Source organism: Chelonoidis abingdonii, chromosome 2, assembly GCF_003597395.2.
Source record: "Chelonoidis abingdonii isolate Lonesome George chromosome 2, CheloAbing_2.0, whole genome shotgun sequence".
Lineage (NCBI taxonomy): Eukaryota > Metazoa > Chordata > Testudines > Testudinidae > Chelonoidis > Chelonoidis abingdonii.
This window is the reverse complement of record NC_133770.1, coordinates 17,759,610-17,773,907: the sequence shown is the minus strand read 5'-3', so window position 1 is coordinate 17,773,907 and position 14,298 is coordinate 17,759,610. Positions and strand designations below refer to the sequence as shown.

Here is a 14,298-nt window from a genome sequence, read left to right as displayed (position 1 = left end):
TTGGATCAACACCATTGGAGTTTGGGCATTTTAGGGTTAACCTGTGGCTTCCCTTTGCAAAATTTAGTCTTCTCTTTTCTCCTTGTTCTGCAGGACCAACCCTGATTTCTCTCGCTTAACCAAATTCACTGGCTGAGGGGTGGGCTCTTTGTACTCACAGCTATTAGCAAGTCTTTCTTCTCCCTGCTAGTCAGGTAATTTGCATTAACACAGACACTAGCATGGAGACATTTCTGTTTCAAACAACATTGTTTTTCCAACAAGCTGGCCACGCACACACACAGCCACTTGATTACAGGGCTGCTTAACTTTTGTAACAGCTTCTACTCTATTTGAGACCTTCTCAAAGCTACCCCCACTGGATTTTTCAACAGGAAAGTCAGTGGATCCATTAACAACAGAAAACTTTTGGCTGTTAGGAACTAAAACTTCCTTGATTAAATCACTTTCACACCCTTTAGCTGCAGTAAATTGCTTGCACAGATTACCATGAGGATTTCTTTCTTAGCAGCTTTTCTAAGCAACAATTCACCCCTCTCAGAACTTCTGCCCTTACCCTTTTCACCTAGGGCTTGCTCTAAAGGAACACTTCCCTGAGCCACAACAGATTCTTTCTGGTCTTACTTACATTCAGAATTACTTTTGGCCCATTAGGCAGATTCCTACACAATTTCTTTTCAGGCAAACTCATAGACTCCCTAGATAAAACGTTAGAGGTACTCTCCTTCCTTGGCAACTTTCCTTATAGTCACTGGCAACCTGCAAGTTGTTAGGCTCAACACACACAAGATTAGGAATTATTTCCTCCTTGTTACAAGTTGTTAAACTGTCAGTAGGTAACACAATTAAATCACCTTTCTGCTCTCCTTGTGCCCTGGCTAGGGTATCACCCTGCTTAGACAGAGCTGCTACACCCCTTTTCCAAGCCACACATTTTGGCAAACTACAACAGAATTGTCTGGTCTCTGGGACTTTGCTAAGACACACAAACTGGATGCAACCTAGTTACAGTGCCATCCTTCCAGCAGACAGGAACTCAGGACCATTCCCTTCCTGGGCTTTAGCTGTAATTACAACCAACTCTGAGACAACTGAATTACCCTTAACCATCACAGGCTGAAAGGCACCTTCTGTTTGCTCCACAGACACAGAAAAGCTGGAGAGACACATTCTCCTTCACCAGACACACAACTTGGGATTTCATTTCCCTTGTCCCAGCACACAGGGCTGTTTACAGACAACTGCTTGGAGACCGAGGTAGCTTCCTCCATAGGCAAGTCAATACCCCTAACAGACACAGGCACATTTCCTTCACTGTTACAATTTTCCACACAGGAAACAGGTAAGGGATAGGGACACTCATCTTCCACTATTCTTGTTTTCCCAAACTGCTGACTAGACACAGCCATAAGCTCACCAGGCTGCCTAGGGTCATTCAGACTTTCCCTACCAGGCACATTGCCACTCCCAACAGATAAGCTGCTGCTTTTTTTCACTACCCTGAGCTACTTCCAGCAAATCACAGTTACCCATTTCAGGTTCACTTTTACAAGCTGTACTAGTCAACAATTCATTACCCATTACAAATTTACCCTTTTCTTTCTCAGTTAGGGCTTCCACCTGACCATTTACTTGAATTTTCTTTCTGAGAAACATTCTCAGATTTATATTTATCGGGTCGCAATTTTATGGTTTTCTTAATTAAATTTAATTTTTTTATCATTTGGCATAATAATTTGCGTGCCGGATTAGCAGGTATTACCCGAGGTGGGGGAATCAATTTGGAAACGGTACCTCCGGATTTTTTAACAATGCGGCTACATTCTCTCCAAAGCTGAGAGGGATCTGCAGCACCGAGGTTCTCCACAGCCTCCGTGCACTGAGGCTGCAGGGAACAATCGGCTGGCTGACACCTAAAGCTCGGGTGGCACCGAAGGAGGCAACCTGTATCTGCCAGGGTTAATGGTACAGTATAGCCTTTTTGAGTTTTTCCCGAGTCAAGGGAACAGATCCATTCCATTACTGGATCAGTCGAATTTTTGCTAGTAAAAAGGTGAAACTGCAAATGTTGGAACTGTTCAGTTTCATTGTCTGCGCGGTCTGCAGCGTGCCACGGGCATGGCCCAACTCCCCCTGCATCCTGTTCGTGACGCCATGTAGATTGCCACGTATTTGCAGGGGCAAAAAAAATGCAGGCCTGTTATTTACCAGGCTGCACGTGGCAACAGACTATATAGGTAAAGAGATGCAAGGAGAGTATGGGTCACGAGGCAAGACTGCAGACACACACACACACACAACTAAAATCAATCAATTTAAAATTTTATTGGGGATAGTTACAAGGGGTAAGAGAGCAGCTTATGATTAGCTAATAGAGTTAACAAAACCTAAACACACAATGCCTAAAATATCTACTAACAATATTTACAAACAAAATGCAGCATTTAGTAATAACTGATACTTACAAATACAAACCAACACATCACGACCGGCAAACGTAGAAGCTCTATTTGAAACACGTGAGCTGAGAGAGAGGCTTCGAGGTGATCAGGCTCGGTTACGGCATACACGGGATACACACGGGACACGTTTTTCTCCTCTCTCTGCCTGCACATGGCAGGGCAACCCCTAAGTATACCCACTATGACATCACAGAAGTGTCATAGGGGACGGGACCCCAAAACCTGTGTGTGTTCGCCTCTGATTGGCACAAGCAATGTTTACACCAAATAGGGGAGCAGGTGCCAAAAGGTCTGCTTCGCCCCCAAAAGGTGAGGTAATGCGTATTGCTGTAGAATGCGTTCAACACTGAATGACAAAGGAAGAGGCCAGGGCAATACCGGTATGGCAAGTGATACAGGATGCAGACAGGAACCCATTCTAACAGCTATTAACCAGATTTTAATATCTGGGTTGCTAGTAAGCAGAATCTACTGTAGCGTGCTTTGCCCCCAGGAGACAGGTGAAGGAGCCTTGGGTTACTCGGTAGTGACACTGATAACCAAACTACATTTATGAGCTCTAAGAAGAGTAACACCCAGTTATCTGCTAAACAGGGCAATTTCTGTAAGAAAAGGCCATTTGGGACTGGAGGCGCTTGACTGAGAACTGGGGAAATGTGCATTGTACATAAGACAAATAAAAAAACTCTCCTAAAATAAATAAATAAGATACACATTTTAAGTTGATCTTATTGCAGTGACTTCGGTAGTTCTTAAACACAATTTGTATTTTAATTAATAATTCTGTAGATGCTTGAGATTACAAATATCTCATGCAGTCTAATTTTTCTCAGTGATTTCTTATATTCTTCCATTTCCTAGTGGCCTTATATAAAAAAATTATGTAAAGAGGTTCCCTTCTCACTAAATGCAATTTTAAATACTATCTGTGGTCAGAGATGAGGTGATTTGTTACATTACTGGATAAATTCGTGGAGGTTAAGTCCACTAATGACTATTAGCCAGGATGGGTAAGGAATGGTGTCTCTAGCCTCTGTTTGTCAGAGAGTGGAGATGGATGGCAGGAGAGAAGTCACTTCATCGTTACCTGTATGTTCACTCCCTCTGGGGCACCTGGAATTGGCCACTGTCGGTAGACAGGATACTGGGGTAGATGGACCTTTGGTCTGACCCAGTACAGCTGTTCTTATGTACTGGACAGAACTTTATATTCTTCTTTGAGTGATTGCTCATGTCGATTCCATTCAAGGTGTGCGCGCGCCCACGTGGGCAGTCATCAGAGATTTTTGCCTTAGCGGTATCTGTAGGGCCAGCCGTGGCACCCCCCCCTTGAGTGCCACGCTCTGGTGTCGGTATATCAGGCACGGCCAGCCCTGGTGCCCTCTCAGTTCCTTCTTACCATGCATAGTGGTTAGTTGGAGTGCCTTTCCTTCCATAGCAAGGGCTAGCGGTTTCATTTCTTCTGACTTCGAGCCTTAGGACCTTGGAAATAGTTGTTTATAGTTAAGGCTGTGAGTTTGTCATGGAGGTCACAGAAACTGTGACCTCCATGACTTCTGCAGTGGCTGGTGTGCCTGGCTCAGGGGCAATTCAGGCACCCCTGTGCCAGGCGCACTGACCGCTGCTGGGACAGTCTTGGCCCACCGCCATCCCCACCTCCAGCAGAGTTTGGGTGTGGGAGGGGGCAGGGGCATGGGACGGAGTGAGGCAGGCTGTGGACGGCGCTTACCTGGGGGGCTCCCCAGATGCGGTGACATCCCCCTCCCTCGGCTCCTAGGCAGAGGTGTGGCCAGGCAGCTCTGTGCACTGCCTCCACCCAGAGTGCTGGCTTGCAGTTCTTATTGGCCAGGAACCACAGCCAGTAGGAACTATGGAGGGGGTGCCTGCAGGCTGAGGCTGCGTGCAGAGCTGCCTGGCCACACCTCTGCCTAGGAGCTAAGCAGCACTGCAGCTACCCCTCTGCTTGGATCTGCTGCCCCAGAACCATGGAAATGTTTTGCACCCAAACCGGTGACGCTGCCCTTGATGGCTTGGCTGCTGCATGGCTAAGCATGGATGAATGGGCATGCTTGGCCCACGTTCAGTAGGTTTTTCTGGGTAGCAGGAAATCCTCCACCAGAGTGACTTACGTGGTCAAATGGAAACTGTTCACATGCTAGGCCTTGGAATGGTGTATTCGGGCCAAGCAGGTCCCACTGCAGAAGGTCTTGGATTATCTGCTGCACCTCAGACTCCAAGATTTGTCCCTGTCATCAGTCAAGGTTGACTTGACCACTATCTCAGCTTTCCACCCTCTGTTCTAAGGCAGGTTGATCTTCACTCATGACACGACGGCTTGGCCTTTGAAAGGTCTGTAGCATTTCTAGCTGCATGTCCAGGATCCCCTCCCTCCCCCCCCCGGAACCTGAATCTCATACTGTTGAGGCTCATGGAGCCTCTCTTTGCGCCTCTGGCTTCCTGCTCTCTCCTGCTTCTCTCCTGGAAGGTTTTGTTCCTGGTCATGATAACATCAGCCCGCAGGGTGTCCAAGATCAGGCTCACTTCGGAGCCACCCTGTGCAGTCTTCTACAAGGATAAGGTCCAGCTGTGACCACACCCAGTGTTTCTGCACAAGGTCATTTCCCAGTTTCATACTGACCAGGATATATACTTACCTTTCTTCTTTCCAAAGCCCCATGTGTCAGATGAGGCACTCAGGCTACACATCCTGGACTTCAGGAGGGCACTGGTCTTCTAGGCAGATAGAATAAAGCCGTTCTATAAGTCAGTGCAGTTGTTCATTGTGGTGGCAGACAGAATGAAAGGTCACCCAGTGTCTGCTAAGTGGATTTCGTCCTGGATCACGGCCAGCATCTGCTACTGCTATGAGCTGGCGAAGGTGCCTCCGCCGGTGATCATGACTGCACACTTGACTAGGGCACAAGCATTGTCAGCAGCCTTCCTGGCACAGGTACCAATCCAAGAGATCTGTAGGGCCATTAGCTGGTCGTCTGTCCACACTTTTGCATCTCATTATGCGCTTTCCCAGCAAACTCAAGACGGCGATGCCTTTGGCAAAGCAGTGCTGCAAGCTGCAAAACTATGAACTCTGAGCCCACTTCCATTGATACTGCTTGTGAGTCACCTAGAATGGAATCAACATGAGCAAGCGCTTGAAGAAAAAATGGTTACCTACCTCTTATAACTGTTGTTCTTCGAGATGTGTAGCTCATGTCCATTCCATTACCTACCTTCTTACCCTTCTGTCGGCAAGAAGGAGCTGAGGGCGTAGGGCTGGCAGCACCTAATATACCAACGCATGGGCATGGCACTCAAGGGGGCACTACAGCCGTCCCTATGGATACTGCTATGGCAAAAATCTCCAATGACCGCGCACATGGGCATGCACACACCTGGAATCGAATGGGCATGAGCAACCCATCTCAAAGAACAACAGTTACAAAAGGTAAGTAACAGTTTTTTTCAGTCCTTTTGCTCTTACTACTCCGGTGATCGGTGATTTTGACTGGCTACCAGTCAATGTCAGTTGAGGTAAGGTGGTGTTTTTACCCTAGTATGTCCTACATGCTTTGTATCCTATCTGTTTGAGAGACTGCCTCTCTCCATGTGTTATGATAATTTGACATTCTTAAGTTTAGTTTACACAGGAGGGGGCTGATAGCAAAGTAAGAGTTTTAATTTCCCTTTTGAATCCACTAGAACCCAAATTTGGTCATGATCAAATCGTGGTACAAGATTCACCTGTGCTCCTATGCGTCCCCTGTGTCGGGGGCTGATTGGGAGATAAATGGAATGATAGAGTTTGTTTTTTGGGAACTTGGTGGGGCTTAGATATTGTTTGGGATTTGAAAGCCTTTTTAGAAGTGCTGTTTCTTTTTGTGCGTTTTTGACGGATACTGTTACTTTTAATTTTGTGCTGCATGTAGAAAGTATGAAAGCCATAGTAAATAACCCTCCATTTAAAACAAGAGTCCTTCGTATAATATTAATGGTTACTTTCCTTGTGTTACTCCCCTCCCCCTCCAGATGATTCACAAAGAAAGCAATATGAAGAATGGCTTCAAGAAACACAACAACTTCTTCAAATGCAACAGAAATACCTTGAAGAGCAAATTGGAGCACACAGAAAATCAAAAAAAGCGCTCTCAGCAAAACAACGCACTGCCAAAAAAGCTGGCCGTGAATTCCCAGAAGAAGATGCAGAACAGCTTAAGCATGTTACTGAGCAGCAGAGTATGGTCCAAAAACAGCTAGAGCAGGTAACAATTTAGGGGGAAAAAAAATAACAGGACAGCATCTTTTCTGTTTAATATTAAGGTATAACACTGTAAGCTTACTTGTTTCTTTAAATCCGCTAGATATGCATTGTAACTGGGGCTGTCAAATGGTTAAAAAGAAGTAATTCTGATTAATTGCAAGATTAAAAATATTAACTTCAGTTAATCACAGTTTTAATCACACTGTTAATAATAGAATACCAATTTAAATTTATTATAAATATTTTTGGATTTTTTCTACATTTTCAAATATATTAGTTTCAATTACAATGCAAAGTGTGGAGTGCTCACTTTATATTATTTTTATTACAAATATTTGCACTGAAAAAAGATAAACAAAAGATAGTGAAATCTACAAGTCAAAGCATGAAAGGGCATATGAACATTTAGCATCTCTGGCATGTAAATACCTTGCAATGCCAGCTACAAGAATGCCATGCGAACGCTGTTTTCACTTTCAGGTGATGTAAATAAGTAGCGGGCAGCATTATCTCCCGTAAATGTAAACAGACTTGTTTGTCTTAGCGATTGACTGAACGAGAAGTAGGACTGAAGGCTCTGCAGTTTTACATTGTTTTGTTTTTTAGTGCAGTTATGTAACCAAAAAAATAATTCATTTGGAAGTTGCACTTTCATGATAAAGAAATTACACTACAACACTTGTATAAAGTGAACTGAAAAATACTATTTCTTTTGTTTACCTTTCTATAGTGCAAATATTTTCCATAAAAATAATATAAAGTGAGCACTATAGACTTTGTATTCTGTATTATAATTGAAATCAATATATTTGAAAATGTAGAAAAACATCCAAATGTTTATAATACATTGAAATTGGTATTCTATTATTGTTTAACAGTGCGATTAAAACTGCACTTAATCATGATTAATTCTCTTAATCAAGTTAATTTGTTTTGAGTTAATTGCTTGAGTTAACTGTGAGTAATTGACAGCCCTAATGGTAACAATTAAACACAGTGCAATTCATGTTAAAAAAACAAACAAAACTCCTCCTGTTTCACATGAGTAATGTCAGTTATGAAATTCAATTTCTCAGCAATGCTGGAACTACAAGAGAAAAAGTACAGTAGCAATGGGAAAAAAACTGTTTTAAGAGTTTGGGAAGAGAGAGACCGGGTGGCAGCAGTGTGAAGGAAAGCCAGAGTCTATTCAAATGCACTGGCATTTATATAAGAATAGGAACATCTTGAAATACAGGGCTATATTTTCACTGAAGGAATCCATCAACTAAGAGTTTTCCCTCCGATTTTATCACTTCACCAGATCCACTTGGTAGCATTCTACCTTTTGTAATAGTCAGTGATGTGTCATTTATTTTATATTTTCCTGTTCAAATGCCTTCTTTTATTACAGTTCAATTTTGTATTTTTGTATGATCTTTCTTTCTTTTGTGAAAAACAAGAAATTCATAGTGAATACTAGGAGAGAGCTTATCAGGTTACATGGGCACTATATAAAATAGTTACAGTTCAGAAGAAATCTGATATTAGAGCTGTGCTGAGTGCAGTTTAGGAGCCGCTTCCTTATTCTTTAGAATTTAAGCCCAGGGTATCAAACTCATTTGGAGGAGAGTGCTGCATTCCATGTTGAATTATGACCTGTGGGCCGGGATATAATTTAAAGACTTTATGGTACCCTCAGTCCACAGCAGCTATTCCACTGATGTCAGTGGGAGGTTTGCACAGAGGTTAAGGGAACAGTGAATTCTTTCTGACATAACTAAGCTTTATTTATTATTTGTATAGCAGTCACTCTAATTCACTAAGAAAATGTGGTCCACTTTAGACCACTGTTACTTCTGCCTTTTGGTTCTCTTTTTTCCTCATCTTCTTCTCTCTATTTCTCTCCCTTCCCCGTCTTTCATTTCTATTCTACACTCAGTCTCTCCTTCCCTGCAACAACTCCCAAATCTCATCCCTTTTATATGCTGAAATGATTAGCAGTGAAATAGTTAATTTTGTCACAGAAGTGTCATCATTGTGTTTTAGCGCTGATGTTCCCATGAGATTAATGCGGAGAGAGGAAGTCACAGTTTTTAGTCATAGTTTCAGTCTGGCTGCAGACTAGAGCAGATATCATGACATCAGTTTACTTCTGCTCATATTTAAAAAGTAATCTCTGCAGCCATGAGGGTTAGAAACTGAGGTTTTTTTTTAAAAAAGTGAAGGATTCTGCAGTGTGTGAGGCCATCATGCAAGTCACAGAACTACATCATGTCACTGGATCCAGCCCACAAACTGACCTAGGTCCTGATTCATCAAAGCACTTAAGTTTGAGCTTAACTTTCATCACATTTTAAGTCCATTGAAGTTAGTGGGGTTAAAGAGAAGTCAATGGGGTTAAAGTTAAGCATGTATTTTTAATTGCTCCAGTGAACTGAGGCCTTATGTCTGTGGCCAGTAGGGTTGGGCACAGTATTCTGCAATATCCTTACAATGGACCTCTGTTCGTGAAGTATAGAATGTTTGTTGCCTTTTCTTTCCCATTTGTTGAAAGAGCATTTTCGTAGAAGGGGCTTGGTGCAATTCTGTAGAGACAGACGTGATGGGAAGATGAAGCAACCAGATATAAATTAATTTTTTTATTTTTTATTTTTATTAACAATAGATCACAGATAAAGGGAACACTTTTTCGTACGATACTGGTAATAATGCATTGCACATACTCTACTTCGTGATATTAATGACAGATAATTGTAGCCTGTTAGTTAAGGGTGTTTTATTTTTCTATTATTTTATAAACCTATATTGCATTTGATGCTGGAAGGTGCCGGGCTCCCTCAACTCCCTTTGAAGTCAGTGATGCCCTGATTAAGGACAACACTTAAATATATGCTTAAGTGGAACTTAAACGTGCTTGAATTTAAGTATATGCTTAAATGTTTTCCTGAACGAGGGCCTGTAAGCTGAATGGTGCTTAGCTGGCTCAAGGGTTGAACCCCGGTCCTTATTGCCATTGCAGTCAAGCCTCCATTGTACATTTAATACCAAGAGTTTATCTCTATATAGCATGCACTTCAGGTGTTCTAGAGCTTTTTTAAAATAGCCTTTACTGTAAATGGTTTTTTCACATAAATGCAAACTATAGTAACAAATAAAACAAAAGTCACTATATGGCAAATGGCAGTAATATATATTTTTCTGCATAATTTATTTCTTATTTGCCTATATATTGCAAGTTCTCTGCAGTTTTGAATAGTGCTGCATAATGAAACTATAGTTTAAAGATCAGCACTGCTTCTGAAATATTGTGCCTTATTCTGGTTCTTTGTGGTTGTATGTTGTGTAATCCGTTAATAGTATGGAAACTGGCATTGGGAAGGATTGCACTCTTTTTGGTTAGCTGATGGATGTTGGACATGAAATAAGCTTAATGTGTTCCAGTGCTAATCTTGGACAAGACTCATTTTCCAATAAAATAATTTCAATTTAGTATGTCCTATATATTTTAGGTCTATTATATATTAAGTAGAACCTTGTAGAGATGAGTAATGACTTGTCTAAATTTCAGATTCGAAAACAGCAAAAGGAACATGCAGAGCTCATTGAAGAATATCGAATCAAGCAGCAGCAGCAGCAATGTGGGATAACACCGCATTCTATAATGCCAGGAGTCCAGTCTCAGCCGCCTGTGGTTCCAGGAGGAACACCACCAGCAATGAATCAGCAGAACTTCCCCATGGTAGCACAACATCTCCAGCATCAACAGCACACAGTTGTAATTCCTGGGCAATCCAACCCAGCCAGAATGCCAAATTTACCTGGGTGGCAACCTGCAACTGCTCCTCCAAATCACCTCCCCCTCAATGCTCCAAGGATGCAGCCTCCAATGACACAGTTGCCAATGAATCCTGGCACACCAACTCCAGTGCCAGGTTCCAATGCAAATGCACAGTCAGGACCACCACCAAGGGTTGAATTTGATGATAATAACCCATTTAGTGAAAGTTTTCAAGAGCGGGAACGAAAGGAGCGTTTACGAGAGCAGCAAGAACGGCAACGAATACAGCTTATGCAGGAGATGGACCGACAGAGGGCTTTGCAGCAGAGGATGGAAATGGAACAACATGGCATGATAGGGTCAGAATTAAATAACAGAGCTTCCTTGTCTCAGATACCTTTCTTTAACTCTGACCTACCCTGTGATTTCATGCCACCTCCACGACCCCTTCAGCAATCTCCACAGCATCAACAGCAGCAAATGGGGCACGTTTTGCAACAAAGCCCTGTGAACTCACCACCTGCAGTAAATTTTATGCAAAGCAATGAGCGAAGGCCACTGGGGCCTGCCCCTTTTGGACCTGAACCACCTTCAATTTCTGGTGGATCTCCTAACTTCCATTCTGTAAAACAATCCCATGGGAGTATCTCTGGGACCAGCTTCACACAGAACCAAGTAAGGCCTCCATTTGCGCCTGGTATACCTGCAGGACCTCCAGCAGCTGGTAGTGGTCCTTCATGTGGCCAAGACACCAGCATGCCCCATGCACCAAATTTCCCTGGGTCAAGTCAGTCTCTCATTCAGCTGTATTCTGATATAATTCCAGAAGAGAAAGGAAAAAAGAAAAGGACACGAAAAAAGAAAAAGGATGATGATGCTGAGTCAATAAAAGCCCCATCAACTCCACATTCAGATATAACTGCACCCCCAACTCCAGCTGTTTCAGATTCTACCTCTACCCCAACAGTTAGCACACCCAGTGAACTTACTCATCATCAGGATGAATCAGCGGAGCTAACAGGCTCATCAACAACAAATGCTGTGGAGAACCTGCCTTCCTTAGATCTGGAATGTAAGCATTCCAATAGTGGTTTGCTCCAAAAGAAATTGCCTCAGAAATCTAGTGTAAATCCTAAGACTGAAAAGAGCAAGACAGATGTGCCTGCCAGCATTCAGGAAATTAAACTGGAAAAAGCAGAATCTGATCAATGTTCTGGTCAAGCTGAGCCTAAAACAGAGACTCAAAGTGGTATTACAATAGAAGAAGACAAGGCCACACTGCACCCTGACTCTTCAGCACAGAGTCCAGCACAATCAACCAGCACCCCAGCAGCAAAAGGGGAATCAGGGAATGAATTGCTGAAACACTTGCTTAAAAATAAAAAAACATCCTCTCTTGTAAATCAGAAATCAGAGAACAGCTGCCGATCAGAAGAAGAAAGTGCTGGGGACAACAAATTGGTGGAGAAACAGAACCCAGCTGAAGGAATGGTAAGGTGGTTGGTTTTGAAATGCATGTCAACATGTAAAGGACTAGATGGTGACATTACAATTTAGTGCCAAGCAAGGGGCAGGAAGTTGTGATGCTTCTGGAGCACCCCCATTGCAGGGAAGGGGAGAATCCTCAAATCACTAATCTCCATCCCGATCTCCCTGCTACTCTGAAGCAGGGATAAACTGGGCTGCATGTAAACCTGTTGCATTGTATGCTCTGCTGTATGGCATGCAAGTGTGCCAGTGGGGGAAGAGGTGGAACAAGGCTCTGACCCGCTGAGTGAGGGTGAGACATTAGCAGCTCATAGATTCCAAGGCCAACATGTTCCATTGTGATCACCTAGTCTGACCGTCTGTATAACACAGGCCTAGAACTTCCCTAAAATAATTCCTAGAGCAGAGCTTTTTGAAAAATATCCTGCCTTGATTTAAAAATTTTCTGTGATAGAGAATCCACCATGACTCTTGGTAAGTTGTTCCAATGGTTAATTACTCTCCCAGTTAAAAATATATTATTTCCTATCTGAATTTGTCTATCTTAACTTCCAGCCATTGGATCATGTTATATCTTTCTCTGCTAGACTGAAGAGCCCATTATTAATTTTTTTTCCCCATGTAGGTACTTACAGATTGTAATCAAGTTACTTCTTGACCTTCTCTTTGTTAAACTAAATTGATTGAGCTCCTTGAATCTGTCACCGTAAAACAGGTTTTCTAATCCTTTAATCATTCTCGTGTCTCTTCTCTGAACCCTCTGCAACTTATCAGTATCCTTCTTGAATTGTGAACAAAGGAATCGGACACTATATTCTGGCAGTGGTTGCACCACTGCCAAATAGAGAGGAAAATTAATCTCTCTAATCCTATTTGAGATTCCTCTATTTATTAGGGTGACCAGACAGCAAGTGTGAAAAATCAGGACAGGCGGCGGGGGATAATAGGAGCCAATATAAAAAAAAGACCCAAAAATCGGGACTGTCCCTATAAAATCAGGATATCTGGTCACCCTGCTATTTATGCATCCAAGGATGGCATTAGCCCTTTTGGCCACAGGATTGCACTGGGAGCTCATATTCAGCCGGTTATCCACCACAGCCCCCAAGTCCTTTTCAGAGTCACTGAGTCCCCAAATACAGAACAGAAATATTTATTGAACACTCTGCCTCTTCTGTATTATTACTGATAATTCTACCATTTCCATCTAGTAATAGACTAGTACCATTGTTAGGATTCTTTTTATTTCTACTATTCTTAAGAAACTCTTCCTTATTGTCCTTAACTCTGCAGAGGTAGCATAGGTGCAAAGGAGTAAGGGCACCTTATCCCCACCCTCTCCCGACTTGCACACAGGACAGACCACAATCTGCCCCTATATAAATCAGCCACTTCAGAAGGACTAATTTTTAATATAACACAATAGTTCGGCCTGTTCACAAATGAATATCCCTAAAAATAATACAAAGGTTAATTTGTTTTTTTGTAGACAATCATTATTTTAAAACGTACCCATTTCTGATGTTTACCATGAGTAATGCTGCGGTTTAAATTCTGTTTTTTTATGTCAGCAGAACTATATATCAGTACATTTCTTTTGTACTGTGGCTCCTGTGTTCGTTGTTCCAAAGATCAACAACTACCTCCACTTTTTGACCATTTTCTAAACATTCCTACTCAGAAGATCTGGCAATATAGGAGAGGGGGGAAAGTATTCCAAACCTCCTAATTGTGTATCCTCATGCTCTTTTCATTTGTCTGTAACAGTCACTTGTTTCCTATCTTAAATTAAGCCTGGGTGCGACTTCAGTGGGGCTCTGCAGAGACAAGGGGCTTGTTCATGTGTATGAACTTGTAGATTTGGGCCTTAACTTGCAAACTCTTCAAGTCAGGGACTCTTTTCCTATACATTTGTACGGCACCTACCCTAATCGAGTTTGAGGCCTCTGGGCATCTCTGTAAATAATAATGTTTATTATTTAGGGTCTTCCCTTTTTGTGAGATAAATAAGCACATCTTCTGCTGAATGAATGGCAAGGCTGACAATCACGGTGTTTATAGCAAGTAAACTGAGAAGACAATACTGGCATTAGGGTTTATTAGCTCAGGATAGTGATATTGCCTAATTACTAGAATGCAGCCCCAAACTTTTAGTGTTGTACATTTTAAATGTAATATTCAAATTTTCATTTCAATAAAAGTTAAAAATAATTTTCCTATTTCTCACGAAAGGTTGATTGCCTTAATATATATAAATCCTTCTGGGCCTTCCTTTTCCACTCTAGTCATCCACCCTCTCTCCCTCCTTGTTTGTCTCTGTCTTACAGTGC

General features: G+C 42.3%; 1 protein-coding gene across 16 annotated transcripts in view; it reads left to right on the top strand.

Moving 5' to 3' along the window:
- The window catches only part of KMT2C (lysine methyltransferase 2C), a 356,746-nt gene that overhangs the window by 319,217 nt on the left and 23,231 nt on the right, over positions 1-14,298 (top strand). For all 16 annotated transcript variants that reach the window (XM_075062190.1, XM_032767811.2, XM_032767809.2 and 13 more), the window contains 2 exons: positions 6,489-6,721; positions 10,271-11,971. In XM_075062190.1, the coding sequence (XP_074918291.1) occupies positions 6,489-6,721; positions 10,271-11,971 (1,934 nt within the window). The remainder of the gene's footprint in view (positions 1-6,488; positions 6,722-10,270; positions 11,972-14,298) is intronic.